Genomic DNA, 14,413 nt, shown 5'->3' with positions numbered 1-14,413 from the left:
CTGTGGCTTTTTTATGTTATGAATTTGTAAATTATTTTAATAGCCTCGTTTGACGAACTGAACACGGAAATAAAGTAAATGAGGTTTGATGTCTGAAAATATTTCAAAATATTTTGCTTTTTTGTGTGAAAAATGCTTTGGAACCAGTAATAATGATACCTGACCACCATAATGTTAGTAGTTCATTTTAACTATTGTTGCAAACACGCATCTGCTCTTCAAATAATACGTTATTCTACAGTCTATGCTCACCAGTCCTTGTAAGTTTCGCAGCCAGGGTGAGCAATACGAAATACAAGTAATTTATACCAACAACATCCATGATTTCAACAAAGCTGTTGGGATGTTTTGAACCTTTCTGAGCACTTCTGAGAAATGCGAAAAAAGCATCCGTGTTGCTTAATAAATAGTTGATGTTACATGAAACTGAGTAGGAGTGAACCCTTTGTTAAGCCCCTAGCAACTGGGCGCTTGTCACTAAAAAATAAATATTGTTATTCATAGTTATATACATGAACCTTTCTCGGTAGTGGGTTAGTGGCTTCTTAGTGTTTTTTTTAACTAAGCAAACCGAAAAGACAAAAGACGCACCAGCACAAATTAACGAAGTACAAAAGAGTACAAAACAAAACAAAACAAAAATGAAATGAAATGAAAAGGAGTTCCAAGGGCTTGAGTTAATGGAAACGCATTTATTTGCATCCATCATGTCCTAGCAGGCTACTTTTTCCAACGTGATAAAGCATTTACTAGTGAATGAGAAGCCACGTCTGAAGCACTCCTCGCTCAATACGTCTGTAATCATAATTACTATACACGACCTACACAACTACTTATAATCCGAGTTGCCTTAGTCCCTAGCTAAGTTTACAGAAACATGTTTCCCGCGCGCATGTTCCCCGATGATTCCAAGTTTAGCCACATGCGAAACATTGCTGCGTGCAACAAATTTTGCTTCCAAGACGCAAAAATGTTTCTGCTGTACGGCAGAAGCATTTCATGCTTCCAAGACTCATGGAAACAATGTTCCCCAATGTTTCCTCGTTTAGCCACGAAAGTCAACATTCTAAAAGTTCGTTACTTAGCAAAGCTAGCTCTATCTTGAAAGTGCGCATACGCTAACCGATATTGAGTAAACATGTTCCCGATGTTCCCTGACAGTTTTGCCACCTTTGGAAAAATTTAAGAAAACATGTTTACTCGTTTAGCCAGGGCCTTAGACTTGCTCCAATCCTCGCTCCGCTATTTCTTTCCGTTTCAAACTCGGATTCAAATAGTGCACTTCCTCGGAAAGCCCTCGTAACCGGAAGTGCACTATTTGAATCCGGGTTCGAAACGGAAAAAAAGAGAAAGAGACTTGAAGTAAGTTTAGAGTTGTCTAGGTTTTTGGTATCTAAGTTATTGTCAAGATAATGACACGTGGTCTGAAATGGGGAAACTTTACGTCAAAAGCTAAAGAGGTCTATAGAACACTTGCAGTACGTGTTATACGTCGGAATGGAAATGAATAGGCCTTTTGTACAAGCAGTCACGTGCTGATATATGACTTTGATAACAAATTTTGCTCAAGGTCCCTTGGGGAAGGCTCTACTGGATGGCAAACAAACTTTAAAATGCTTCGTATCTTGAAATCGAAAGTATCTTATAAGGGGAAAAAAAAGTATTTTTGAAAAGGTTTAGGATACGACATTAGTAATCCAGGGAAAAAATCTTTAAATGAAGGAAATCCAAATTTTTTTGTCATCCAGTAACAATCACGTGTCAATCTAGTGCAAAAGACCTATTTGGAAGACAACAATAGGTTTCAAATTCTCAGGAGTTTGAAATTATTTTGTTTTGTCCTCCAAATTGAGCTGCTTTGACTTCCCATGAAAGGGGGTCTATAAAAAAAAAACGTCTATTGAATTCCAATTCGGATTCCCTACTCGGGATTGATATTCATGCAGTTATTGTGGAACAGGTTTTCCGGGTCATATTGTTGTTTTAGTTGCTTCAATTTCTCCAGTGCTTGTTCAGCATCCCCTCCACTATATGGAGCAATACCATATGGGGCATTAATATCCTGAACAGATGATACCCATTGCTCAAGGGCGTCCATGTTGTTTGCATCGTTAGTTGTGCCATTCATTCCTATCCAGTAACTGGAACGTCGAGAAAGAAAACTTTGTATAAAAGAACTGTTATATTTATCGCCTTCTCATTAGTTGCAAGGGTGCAAGCTTTATGAGGGCACAGCATGAATGTGCGCTTTTTTTTCGCTATTCGTATGTCAAAAAAAACGCCTATGAACATTATTCGTCGTGCCGCAATGTTTTCCCATTTCAGACCGAGTGCCATTCTCTTGATTATCATTTCTTTGTTTAACGGTTGCGCATGAGAAGACGCATGAATATGGATACAACTTAAACAAAGAATCTTATTCAAAAAATGACACGGGGTCTAAAAGGGGTAAACGTTGCACCACAAAGAGTAAGGTATATTTAGCAATTATTCGCCGAAGGCGAAGTGAATATTGGGGAATATTTACCGAGACGCGAGTTTTCGAGTGGCGAGGTAAATATTCCCCGATATTCATTGAGCCTGAGGCGAATAATTGTTTTAGCATATACCAACTTGTGTACAGAGTAACTTATTTTTATATACAATAATTAAATAAAAACAATCAAAACAGAAACTTAGTTTGCGAAACTTTTAGTATTTTAGGCCATACTTCGTTGCCTTTTTAGTTTTGATAGGAATGGCATTTACTTTCATTCTTTCAATTTCCTCATCGGAAATTGTATCTTTTTATCCTTAATTGATGGGTTGCAAGCATAACCAAGAGAGGTAAAAGACAAAAACATTGCGGCCATTGTGGTACCGTTAACAATGGATCATCGGAAATTGTAGCAAAACGATTGCCGGCAGATGCCATTTTGTTGCCGACTCAATATTCCGAGATTCGTACAATATATACAATATTCGTGAATATCGTACAATATTCACCTCCAATTAACCAATGAGCGCGCGCGTTCTTAGGAAGTACACAAGTTGGTATATGCTAATTTAATTTGTATTTCATAAAATATACATTAAAAACCTGCTTTTTTTGTGTGTTGTTTGTAATGTGTAATTATGATTGTTTATAAATAAATAAATAAAAAATAAAAACCTGCCCACTATATGCTGCTACCAGCTATATTGGCAAAACTCTTCACTATGCATCGTGCTTCTCCTAACACTTTTCTCCAATCCGCAAGTGCGCGCATTTCTATTTTTTCATTTAGAATAAAAAGGTCTTACCATGCATTTCCACGAAATGGAAAAGAACTGGTTTCCAACTCAACTTCGTTCGCTTTCCCACCCGTAGTAGTGATGTAAATGATGGTGTCAGTATATGAATTGAAATCGCCAGGAACTTTGTGAATGCCATCGATCAGGTTGTCCACGACTTCATCTTTCAGTTCTAAAATAACCAAGAAAAAGAAAGTAATGGAACAGATGGTTTTCTTATTTATATTTATTTGGTACGTGGCTCTTCCGTGAGGTTCACTCCACACGCACTGCCACAACATTATATATTTACAACAAACAAGACTAAACTCACATGTTGCTTTTTACGGAGGGAGGAAACCGGAGAACCCGGAGAAAGTTAACCCCCTTAGCATAGGAGAGAACAGCACAACAAACAAACAAAACTCACGCATACCACAGGCGCGGATCCAGGATTTTCAAAAGGTGGTTGATTTTTTTTTTTAATGAACATCTGCCAGGAATTTTCGAATTTGAGACGCACAGTAATGGAATTTTTTAAGCATTTAAAATTATTAAAAATTATTATTTCTCATCAATCATTTCCCTTTTGTACATCCCCCCCCCCTCCCCCAACATAACAGATACTCTAACAACTTAATTATGAAATTTGAAGACATAACTGCTCTGAAAATTCACCCAATTCATCCCCCTGGATCCGCTCCTGTACCAGCTTGGGCGAGGGGGCCGGGACCCGCAATGCAGACCTCCTCCCACAAACCTAGTATTGGTGAAAGGTCAATGCATTAGAAGCACAGTAAAAAAGTATTCCTGGTAAAAAGTATACCTGGTAAAAAGTGACCAACGCTGCCTTGTTGAAACCTGCCCCTTGGCAGCAGTAAGTCTCCTTGTTTCTGGAACTCGCAATGTGGTATAGGGTGGCATGTGTTTTTGTATGGACGGGTAAGATCTTGAAGATCTTGCACAATTTCTCCTCCTTTTCTCAGAGCACCATTGTAGTGTAGTCTAATTAGTAGCTCAGGCCTGACAAGGGTGAAAAACAAGATAGGGTTAGATTTAAGGGCATGATGGATGGTGGTGGTGGTGGCTGCTCTGCTCTGTTAATTCTGCTCTGCTTTGCTCTGCTCCCTGCTCCCTGCTCTTTGCTCCATGGTCCCTGCTCCATGCTCCCTGCTCCCTCATGGCTCTCTGCTCCATGGTCTCTGCTCCCTGCTCCCTGCTCTCTGCTCCCTGCTCTCTGCTCCCTGCTCCCTGCTCTCTGCTCCCTGCTCTTTGCTCCATGGTCCCTGCTCCATACTCCCTGCTCCCTCATGGCTCTCTGCTCCATGGTCCCTGCTCCCTGCTCCCTGCTCTCTGCTCCTTGCTCCCTGCTCCCTCTTCCCTTCTCCCTGCTCCCTGCTCCCTCTTCCCTTCTCCCTGCTCCCTGCTCTACTCTGTTCTAAACCTAGCACCTCTCCTTTGAAATATACCTACCCGGTTGGCTTCATGTGCAGCAGCATATACAAGCACAACTTGTTGTCATTTAGTTCAGCATAATATCGTCGAAAGGCATGTATAACTTCCTTGGCACGCGAGATTTGGTAGTACATAATGCCTCCAACAATAAGACTAGGCATCTCAAACACTTGGAATGCAATGGATGTCACAACGCTACGGGAGAAAAGAGAATGGAACATTTTAGAACACTATAAAGAAAATCCAATACAAAAAAAATGAAATGTTTTCTAGTGCTTACACAGTGCTTTAGAATCAAACGCACAAAATTGTACAACTTGCAACAATCGGACAACAATGGAAGTGCTTTGATGATTTTGTCAGAAAATACAAAGTATTCAAGGTCACATGCCTATAGAATGTCATGTAAATGCCTTGACTGACATCCTTTAACATCTACTTCGTCATGACAACCGTTCCGTGTGTGCTATCAAGAAGCACTACAATTGCAATCACAAAAAGAAAATTAAAGTAATGATGTGAATACTTGAAAAAAAATTAGTATTAGCTTTTTTTTTTCTTTATCTCTAAGAATATTTTTTATTGCAGAAGTTTTATTATCAAACTTTATTAACTGAGTGTGGAATATCCTGGGCTGATATAGTGTTGATTATGATACCATGAATACTTGTTTTGTTATTATTTTGTTTTGTTTTGCTTTTTGATTTCTACTCCTAGAATTCCATCATATTTAAACGTGACAATATTATATATATTATACATATATATTACTAAATGGTCCTAGCACATTTTTAACTTTATAGTTATTAAGTTAGGGCCTGTATACTTATAGTTATTTAATTTTTTTTATAAATATGCATGTAATTCTAGGTACGATAAAACGTTGTTGTTGTTGTTGTTGTTGTGTATATTTTAGTTCATGACCTAAATTTTGAAAACTTACCCAAAGTTGAATCCAGATCCCTTCATTCCCCAGAACAAGTTCTCATTGTCTTTGTCGCTTACTTTAATAACGTTACCATTTGCAGTTACAAGTTCTGAAAATGAATGAAAATTGAGACATCAAAAATTGGAAAGTAAAAACTACGAGGTTTGAGAAATGTGGTCAGCATTTTTTGCTTGAAAATATTGACCGTTTGAATGAAATTTCAAACAAAAGAATGAAAATAAGAGACTTGAGGCATGCAATCCTCAATAGTCCATGCAAATAATCTTGCAAATTTTTAGATTTTATGTTTCATTCTTACCATATTCCAGTACATTATCTGATGTTATTCCATAACTTCTGGTAGTGAAGCCCAATCCCCCCATCAGCGTCATACCAGCCACGCCCAGCTTGGAGAAGCTCCCCAAGGGAAGGATGAAGCCACGTTCTTGGAGAGCTTCATCAACATCTGATACTATTACACCACCTTCAACTTTTGCCGTCTGGAGGTGAGGAAGATGACATTCATTCACTTGAATAATTTATAAATTAATAATCTATTTATTCTATTATTTAGTTACTCAGACAGTCAATCACTCACTCATTTGATTATTAATTTATTAATTTATTCATTCATTTATTCATTGACTCCAACGAAGGACTAACGTCCGAAACGTCAGTCTATTGTCTTTCGTATTTACGGTGATAAAATTATCTACTATAACATGTTTGTTTCAACTGAAAAACATCGACGCAGTCAAAGCTACTTCCAAAACTAATCGTTATCTACATTTATTCATTTGTTCATTCATTAATTTGTTCTTATTTTCCTTTGTTCCTTCGTTCCTTCACTCAAGATCTTTCAGTTGAATTAAAAAAACCAAATGACGAAAAAATGTATGATAGTACCTTTTTCGTTTTGTCGATCTTGATACGTTTCATCATGGATAGGTCAATAATCACTGCATCATCAGCGATGACAAAATCACTAGTTCCCCCACAAGACACACAGAGGTCAAGCTACAATAAATTAAAGAAATATCGACAACAAAAATTAACTATATATAAATAAATTTAGATTGTAGATAGATCAAATACAAGACATCAATTTAGCTGTTACTCCAAGTTTCATGCTTATGCGTGTAGTGACAATCGACACCCAACTGTTGTTCAGAATTATTGTTTGAATAACTTTAGTTAAAGTGTTATTATTATATATATATTTCGGGATACCTGTGTCGTGCCTGCTGACACTTATGATCAGCGGTCTTGCTCTCCAAGCCGCCATGTTTAGTTGACTCGTGTAAGTATGAGGTTTATGCTGATTAAAGCCTTACAACACGGCAAATGTCTTATGTTACTTCACTTCAATTTAATCAGCATAAATCTCATGCTTATGCGATCAACAGACAGAGTTTAATGAAGGATATATCTTACTTAAGTGGCCTCTACATGGGTGGCAATATCTATATTTAGTGTAATTGTATAATTAAAATGATCTATGGTTCTGCGGTCCTCTATATATAAATAAATAAAAATATAGTTTATCATTAAGGCCAAACAAAAAAATAAGTGTGTTTCCTGTTGCATGACGGACCCTAATTTTCTAGTCGATTTTAGCCAATCCTAATGTTTTTTTCATTCCCAAATTCACCACAGGGTTCCCAGTAAGCTCATTTCCACTAAAAAAATCTGACCTATCGACCCCAATTATTTTTCTCATGCAACAGCTGAAAAACACTTATTTTTTTTGTTTGGCCTAATAGATAAGCTATATCCCTTTTCTCTCTTTAATTTTTTCTAGTGGGCTTGCTTTGTCCTTAAATGGCTGAGAGGCACTCAAGAAGAAATAAGACCTCCCCTCCCCTCCCCTCCCCTCCCTTCCCCTCCCCTCTCCTCCACTTACATATTGGTCTCTTCTTTCCTTGCTTTCGACAGAATTAGCTTGGTTTAAATATGAGCATGGTGATTGATGACAGCTGAACAACAGTGATGTTTAGCAGGGGGCTAAAAGCTAAGCATGGGTTAATGACCTTGCCGACTGTTAAGTGCATAAATTAAACATGACTATTATCCAACAATTATTTGCTTATTTTTTTCCAATTATAACTTAATTATAAATTATTTTCCTGTCACTCCCTTCTCCAAGTTCAAGCCCTTTGGCAAATAATTTCTAATCAACTAATTGATATGTTGTATGTCGATCAGGCAGCATGACATGCCCCGAGTATCACTCACACTGAAATAAGTCATGCATCTCTTTCTAGCAATTCTAAAGCAGCTCAAATTGTAGGCCAATTAAAACAAAGGGAGAAGTTAGTCATTAGCTTAAGTTTGTCTGTATTATATATGTTTTAAATTGATACTTGAATATTTTTTGTCACAGCTAAGCTTCAACGCGATTGACTGAATATTCATTGTTTACCAAAATCTCAAGTGCTTCTATTAGATATTGCTACGGGACACAGGATAAATTTCTCATACTTTCACTAACGTTAGAGATCCTAGTAAAAGAAATGTTGAATCTAGGAACTATAGTACGTATCCATCACTTAATAATCTCATAGAATTGCAAATAATTAGTATTCAAAATACCTGTTTGCGGACACAAAACTTGACTGTCTTCGCTACATCGTCTTTTCCCTTGACTTTGACAAAGGCCAATGGACGTTTATCGTACAGGCATGCATTCCAAACTTTTTTGATTTCATTGTCGTATTTTTTTCCATCTGAAGGTTCTACAATTTTACCTTGAATGCTTTTCTTCAAAAAACTGAAGTCAGCCATTTTTTGCAAGTCGAGATCAATATTTTGTAATCCTACTTATTTCAAGCGAATCGCTGCAAAACACACCCTGTCTGGAGACTCTGGGTGACCTTTGAATTATATATAGGCTAAAATCAAAAACAACCATTCATGAATATATAAAGTTGTAACGATTCAAATGCTAAACTAGTGAACCCGAAACACAAACACAGTTTGCACTAGGCGTTCCTCGCTGTCTGTGGATTGATGTGACTGGGAGACCTTTTTAGATTGGTTTAATGGAAATGTTTAATATATTTTTCTTCCTTTCAACCTTGTCTATCCCTTAATATTCTTTGTTTTTTAATTACTATTTTTATAATTATCACTACTATTAACACCATCATCACCACCACTATTGATGGTTTTCACGGCGGCCATGTTGGAGGAACGTAACAAAAGAATTGTCAACGAATTCGTCCGTTATATCCTCCAACATGGCCGCCGTGTCTTTTGTTATTTAACTCTCTTGGGAATGGTTGAAAAACCATCAATTAACACTAGTCCACCACTACACCACTATTACTACCCCACTACAGCTGCACCACTGCCACTGCCAATGCCACTACCACTACTACCACCACCGCCACTGCCACTGCCACCACTATATTCTTCATTTGTTATCTATACTTTTTATTAGTTGATAGTTTTTATATGCTGATAAAGAATGGGACGTCTGATGTTCATCTTTTCAGTGTTTAGTGTCTAAGGCATAATTAAATATGTATATTCTAATCTTTGGCGTTTTATATTGCTACAACTTTAGTGAAAGATGTTTTGTGGGTCGTATCTTAGTTTCAGCTGTTTAAGCCTCTTTTCTGGTTCTTCTGGTTTCCCGCCAAAAGGAGGAAGGCCATAGTTGTGGATGCCACTAAAGACTTCTTTCATCCATTGCTTGAGGGCATCTACGTTCTTCTCTTTGTCAGTCGCGCCATTCATTCCCAAAAAGAACCTAAATAAATGATTAAACATAAATGTCATTTTTTCCTTCCCTTCCCTTTCTTTTCTTTTCCTTTCCTTTCCTTTGTAATTTGTTTTTGTAATTTGTATTTTATAAAAGAAATAAAAAAACTTGCTTGCTGTGCTGTGTGGAGTTATAAAGCACGCATCTGCTACGCATCGTGCTTTTCCTAACACTTCTCTCGTGTTCCGACAACCCCCGCGTGCTTTTATAACTGCACATGTACACAGCACGCGCGCGCGTTTTCTATTATTTCTTTATAAAATAACTGTTATGAATGTCGCGTTCTGATTGGTTTGGAGCGCGTGCTTTATGAGAGCACATTGCAAGCGCGCGCACTTTCCGTTGCGTCATTCCTATCTATTATTGTAATTTGAATTTTATAAAAGAAATTAAAAACTTGCTTGCTGTGCTGTGTGCCGTTATAAAGCATGCGGGGGGTTGGCAGAACACTCGAGAAGTGTCGAGAAGCACTCCGCTACGCGTCGTGCTTCTCCTAACACTTCTCTCGTGTTCTGCATCCCCCGCGTGCTTTATGACAGCACGCGCTCGCGTTTTCTATTTCTTCAATAATAAAGCATTAAGTTCTCAGTGAATCTTTCAAACTAACTTGTTGCATGGAAAATTGTGAATAAAATAAAGAATCAGATCAACAAATGATTATATAATATCAAAACTATAGATGAGACCTTACAACAAAATCCTCTAGCCATGCTCGTTTCTAACCTACCTTAAGGTGCCAGGGAAAGGGTACGAGCTAGTGCCGTCTGCCAAATTTTTGTTTGATTTGGCAGCTAATGCGAAGATAGAGACGTATGTACCGGTGAAGGATCGTTTCTGGTCTGGAACATTCTGAATACCATCAATGAGGAGGTCGACAACCTCGTCTTTGAGCTCTAAAAGATGGCAGGAAAAAGGATTTTTAAGAGAAAATTATTTTCGTATTCAAGCAGTGAGCGCCAAAAACTATTTTCTTAAAGAAAGGCTGTTGTACAAGGCTAAAATCTTGTTATTCGGAAAGTTTAACTTGTTTGGAAGTGGAAATGTTCGATTAAAGCGGAATCAAAGTGTTAACCCAAAGCAAAACTTTTATTCGAAAATGAGGTTAAGCCTTCATTTGCTTATTTCCCATATATTTTCTATAAAAAAGCCTGACAAAGCTACATCCTAACACAAATGCAACAAAACATCTTTGTACAATTGAAAATACCGCTTCAAACAAGCATTTTATCATAGCACATCAGTTTCTAACTGTTTAAAAAAGGTTTTGAGTGTTAAACTAAAACGAAAATTGGGTTCAAAACTCATACGAAAGTCTAGTTTTTGGCGCTTTTTGCCATTATTGCTCATTATTGAAAAAATGTCCTCTTAAAGAAACTTACTTTAAAACTTAAGCCATTTTATAATTATTATACTGATAAGCATCATAACTCAACCACTACCAGCTCCTGTGCTTCAAAGTTTTTTCTCCGGGTCCTCGGGCTTGTCCTATCTCAAAAATCAACTCCTAAATTCTAATTCGATCTATCGGTAAGCTTATTAAGTGTGTTGCACACCGTCCACCATACATGGAGTGGTGAATCCGCCATTTAATAATTTTTCCTTAAATATGATTCACCTGGGATGCATATTCGTTCTACCACAATCCACATTCACAATCCACAGCCTATCCCAATCTGGAGGCATAATACTAACATACTAACAAATCACTCATGATTGTAAGCTGCACGGCTGTTAATAGCGCCTTAATACGCAGCCCGTAAAGTCCTCCACTTATTATAAATGTATAGCGCATTGAGATATTTGCAATGCGCTATATAAGAACTCCCATTATCATTATTATTATTATTACCACTGACCTGACAGGCAAGCTCCAGGAGCAGCACAACAGTACTTCCCACTAGGAAGCATTTCATCTCCTTGACTCTGAAAGTCGCAGTGCGCAATTGGCCTACAGGTGTTTTTGATCGGGTGAGTGAGGTCTTCAATGTCTTGGACGATTTCCCCACCAGTGGTGACAGAACCGTTATAATGCAGTTTTATCAAAACTTCAGGTCTGATGAAGAAATCAGAATATATAAACCACGTAAAGTATAGAAATGCTTCAACAAATACTTCAGTACGTCTTGAATTGTTTGTCGCACAGGGTTGCGCTCTCGATTGTGTGTAGAATATTTATGTGTTCCAGTGAAGGTGAGTGGAATTACAAAGTGTTTGTATTATTCGTAGCTAGTGGCAAATTTATGTAAATCCTAGGACATTATTTGTTGAAATTGTCTTTCATCCTAAGTGTGATAAATGATGACTCCCTATATTTTGAAAATGCATAGATGAAGAAAATAAAGACTGTTGTTGTTGGTGAATGGCGTTTCGACAACCTGAGCGAAAGTCATCTTCAGAGTCCATTGAGAAAAAAAGAGAATACAAATGGCCAGTTACGTTGAAAGACAAGTATTACTTACCCTATGGGCAAAACAAAGCACTTGGCGTGGAAAGACAAACAGTTATCATTCCTTCGCTCGTAGTAGTCCAGCAGGGTCTTAACTACTTCCTTAGCACGTGAAAGTGGGTAGTATAACGTTCCACCAACAATTAAGTCCGGCATTCGATACACTTTGAACTTCATGGACGTGACGATACTGTGCAATGACAGACAAGTTATAGCTGTTAGCAGTTTGTAGGGACCGCGGAGACGGGCTCGTCATAGTCTGAGGGTCCCGCGGATTTGGCCTTTAGTACAACGACTAGTCTATATTATAGCATAGTTCCAATTCAGCTCCTCTTCCACATTACATACACTTTCCAAGGTTTTTCGCTGGCTCTGGTTGCGAATGAGGCAAACGGAAATTCGAAGGAGAACTCATGCTTTCTTTAATTCCCTTCTTTCTCGTGAAAAAGCTAAAGTCCTATGCCAAATAATAGAAAAGGATCGCCGGGGTGTTCATAAGTTCTTGGGACTTTTTCCTGATCACGCTAGCTGTAATGACTCACCCATATTTCGTGCCAAATCCTTTCATTCCCCAGAACAAGTCCTGGTTTTCCTCAGCATTGACTTTGATCACTTCACCGCTTGCAGTTACTAGTTCTAGCTTGAACAAACCGTAACAAAACTTGTAGGAATATTGATTGTAGCAAATGGAGGAACAAATGACCTCGTTTTAAACTTTCTTTTAACCTTCCTTGCTATATATTTCCTAAGCGTATTAGCCTTAATTTCCTTTTGGCTATTGAGTCCATCATGTTGCGCACAGCATTAATGAGACATGTTGTAATTTTAATTTGGGTATAATGTTTTCCCATCTCAGACCACGTGTCATTCCCTAGAGTATCATTTGTGTGTTTAATGATTGCACATGAGAAGACACATGAATATGGATACAACTCAAACAAATAATTTTATTTACAAGAAAATGACATGACACGTGGTCTGAAATGGAAAAAAATGACTAAATTTTTTTTCGCTGGCGCGGTTTTTCTACTTTTTCTTTTTGGTTTTATGCCAGTTTCCTCCCTTCGCAAACTGATAACTTCGTATCCTGCGCATTTCGACGATAATGTTTGTTAGTAGCCACAGACTATTAAGTGCGTATTTTTAAATGCCTCGTAAAAAACCACAAGCAATACGATTATATAAATGCCGCATTATTTACGGCCAAGATGTGAAGGCTTGTTATCTAACCTTTTCACGCCTGCTAGCCCTGATTTATCACCAGCCTCTTTATACTCACCATACTCTAAAACACTGTCCGAAGTTACTCCATAACACTTTGTTAGGAAGCCAAACCCTCCCCTCAGGGTCATACCAGCCACGCCCAGTTTAGAGAAACTCCCCAGTGGTGTGACTAAGCCGTGTTTATGGAGAGTCTGATCCACGTCTGCCACTAATGCACCACCTTCAACGACTGCAGTCTGTGAATGAGACAAAGCAAAAGACTTATATAAAACGCATGGCCAGGGGCGGGATACAGGAATCTGAGAAAGGGCTGCATGAAAATTAGGCGTTAGACGTGAATCTCAATCGCTGACTTTGCAGTTTTAAACCATTGGGATTGGGCATGCTAGAAAAGAAATTCTTAGAATATGGTTTCCATAAATGAAATTTCCTGCGTTCTGGGGATATTTCCACAACTGAACTGAAAAAATGAAGGTATAAAAAAGCTATCACAAACCGAAAAAGGGCGCTGTACCATCGCCTCCCCCCTGAATTCTCCCCTGCATTCCGGCCTCTGACACAAATTTGAAACTAATTTTCCAATTGATTGAGACAATATCGACACAGCTCAGTAAAAAAAGGGCTGTACGCTTGGATTACGTGTGACCTTTGTGGATCGGTTACCGCCTTTATTGAATTAGTATAATTATTTACATACCATATTATCAACATCTACAATAACATCACACATCAGAGACAGGTCAATCAGGACGGCGTTGTCTTGTACGGCTACTTCAGTAGTTCCACCACAACAGACACAAATATCGAGCTAAAATTAAAATAGGAATAAATATCAAGATGAAATTTAGGAATGTAATTAAAAAATTTATTGGTACCGTTTAGATTTCTAGATAAAGTTAGCGATATATACATAATATGAGAAGATTTAAATCGTCTTTCTACGTATTACATGCATTCCTGACCTTATTGTCTACACAAAACTTGACAGTCTTTGCGACATCGTCTTTTTCTCTGGGTTGGACTAAAGCTATCGGCCGTTTTATATGCAGACACGCATTCCAAAGCTTCTTGATTTCAAGGTCGTACTTGTGAACATCTGACGGCTGAACAATTCTACCTCGAATATCTTCCTTGAGAATAGTAAATTCTGCCATGATAGACACTCACGCTTTGTCGGCACGGGTCAAGCTTTGTCTACTTCAACACAGGAAACCCGCATATAATACTGCAAAACATGTAATTATGGTCGTCGTTCAGTCAGGGTTTTGAGGTAGGACAATGGCAACGTATAAATATTTATCTTTAATCTTTTTATTAGTTGGCAGTGTATAACAACCCGCAG

At 38.0% G+C, this 14,413-nt stretch overlaps 2 protein-coding genes across 2 annotated transcripts; both read right to left on the bottom strand.

Annotated features, from left to right (window-relative positions):
- Nucleotides 1–672: 672 nt before the first annotated feature.
- On the bottom strand, nucleotides 673–8,583 carry LOC116302398 (FAD-linked oxidoreductase DDB_G0289697). Its single transcript, XM_031711686.2, has 8 exons — nucleotides 8,228–8,583; nucleotides 6,542–6,652; nucleotides 5,955–6,135; nucleotides 5,651–5,744; nucleotides 4,726–4,902; nucleotides 4,079–4,275; nucleotides 3,283–3,445; nucleotides 673–2,141 (listed from the first exon to the last, which is right to left on the bottom strand). Exons 1-8 carry the CDS (start codon nucleotides 8,417–8,419, stop codon nucleotides 1,922–1,924), a joined length of 1,335 nt encoding a protein of 444 aa, XP_031567546.1. The 5' UTR covers nucleotides 8,420–8,583; the 3' UTR covers nucleotides 673–1,921.
- Nucleotides 8,584–8,658: 75 nt separating this feature from the next.
- LOC116302395 (FAD-linked oxidoreductase DDB_G0289697) lies at nucleotides 8,659–14,289 on the bottom strand. Its single transcript, XM_031711682.2, has 8 exons — nucleotides 14,034–14,289; nucleotides 13,769–13,879; nucleotides 13,127–13,307; nucleotides 12,390–12,483; nucleotides 11,861–12,037; nucleotides 11,258–11,454; nucleotides 10,129–10,294; nucleotides 8,659–9,389 (listed from the first exon to the last, which is right to left on the bottom strand). The coding sequence occupies exons 1-8, from the start codon at nucleotides 14,223–14,225 to the stop codon at nucleotides 9,200–9,202; spliced, it is 1,308 nt and encodes a 435-aa protein (XP_031567542.1). The 5' UTR covers nucleotides 14,226–14,289; the 3' UTR covers nucleotides 8,659–9,199.
- Nucleotides 14,290–14,413: the final 124 nt, after the last annotated feature.

This window comes from Actinia tenebrosa, unplaced genomic scaffold (assembly GCF_029948245.1).
Source record: "Actinia tenebrosa isolate PJP-AT-01 unplaced genomic scaffold, QUT_ActTen_1.0 PGA_scaffold9__36_contigs__length_13948895, whole genome shotgun sequence".
Lineage (NCBI taxonomy): Eukaryota > Metazoa > Cnidaria > Anthozoa > Actiniaria > Actiniidae > Actinia > Actinia tenebrosa.
This window is presented reverse-complemented; position numbering and strand designations above follow the sequence as displayed.

Bases quoted from the DNA above. Each gene is read 5' to 3' on its own strand.
- LOC116302398 (XM_031711686.2), bottom strand. From the start codon at position 8,419: ATGGCTGACTTCAGTTTTTTGAAGAAAAGCATTCAAGGTAAAATTGTA. The intron at 4,276-4,725 runs GTAGGTATATTT...CACCCTTGTCAG, and splicing joins CTGCACATGAAGCCAACCGG to GCCTGAGCTACTAATTAGAC. The intron at 3,446-4,078 runs GTATACTTTTTA...TGGTTATTTTAG, and splicing joins CGTTGGTCACTTTTTACCAG to AACTGAAAGATGAAGTCGTG.
- LOC116302395 (XM_031711682.2), bottom strand. From the start codon at position 14,225: ATGGCAGAATTTACTATTCTCAAGGAAGATATTCGAGGTAGAATTGTT. The intron at 13,308-13,768 runs GTATGTAAATAA...TCTCATTCACAG, and splicing joins TTGTAGATGTTGATAATATG to ACTGCAGTCGTTGAAGGTGG. The intron at 11,455-11,860 runs GTAAGTAATACT...TTTCTTCATCAG, and splicing joins TGCTTTGTTTTGCCCATAGG to ACCTGAAGTTTTGATAAAAC.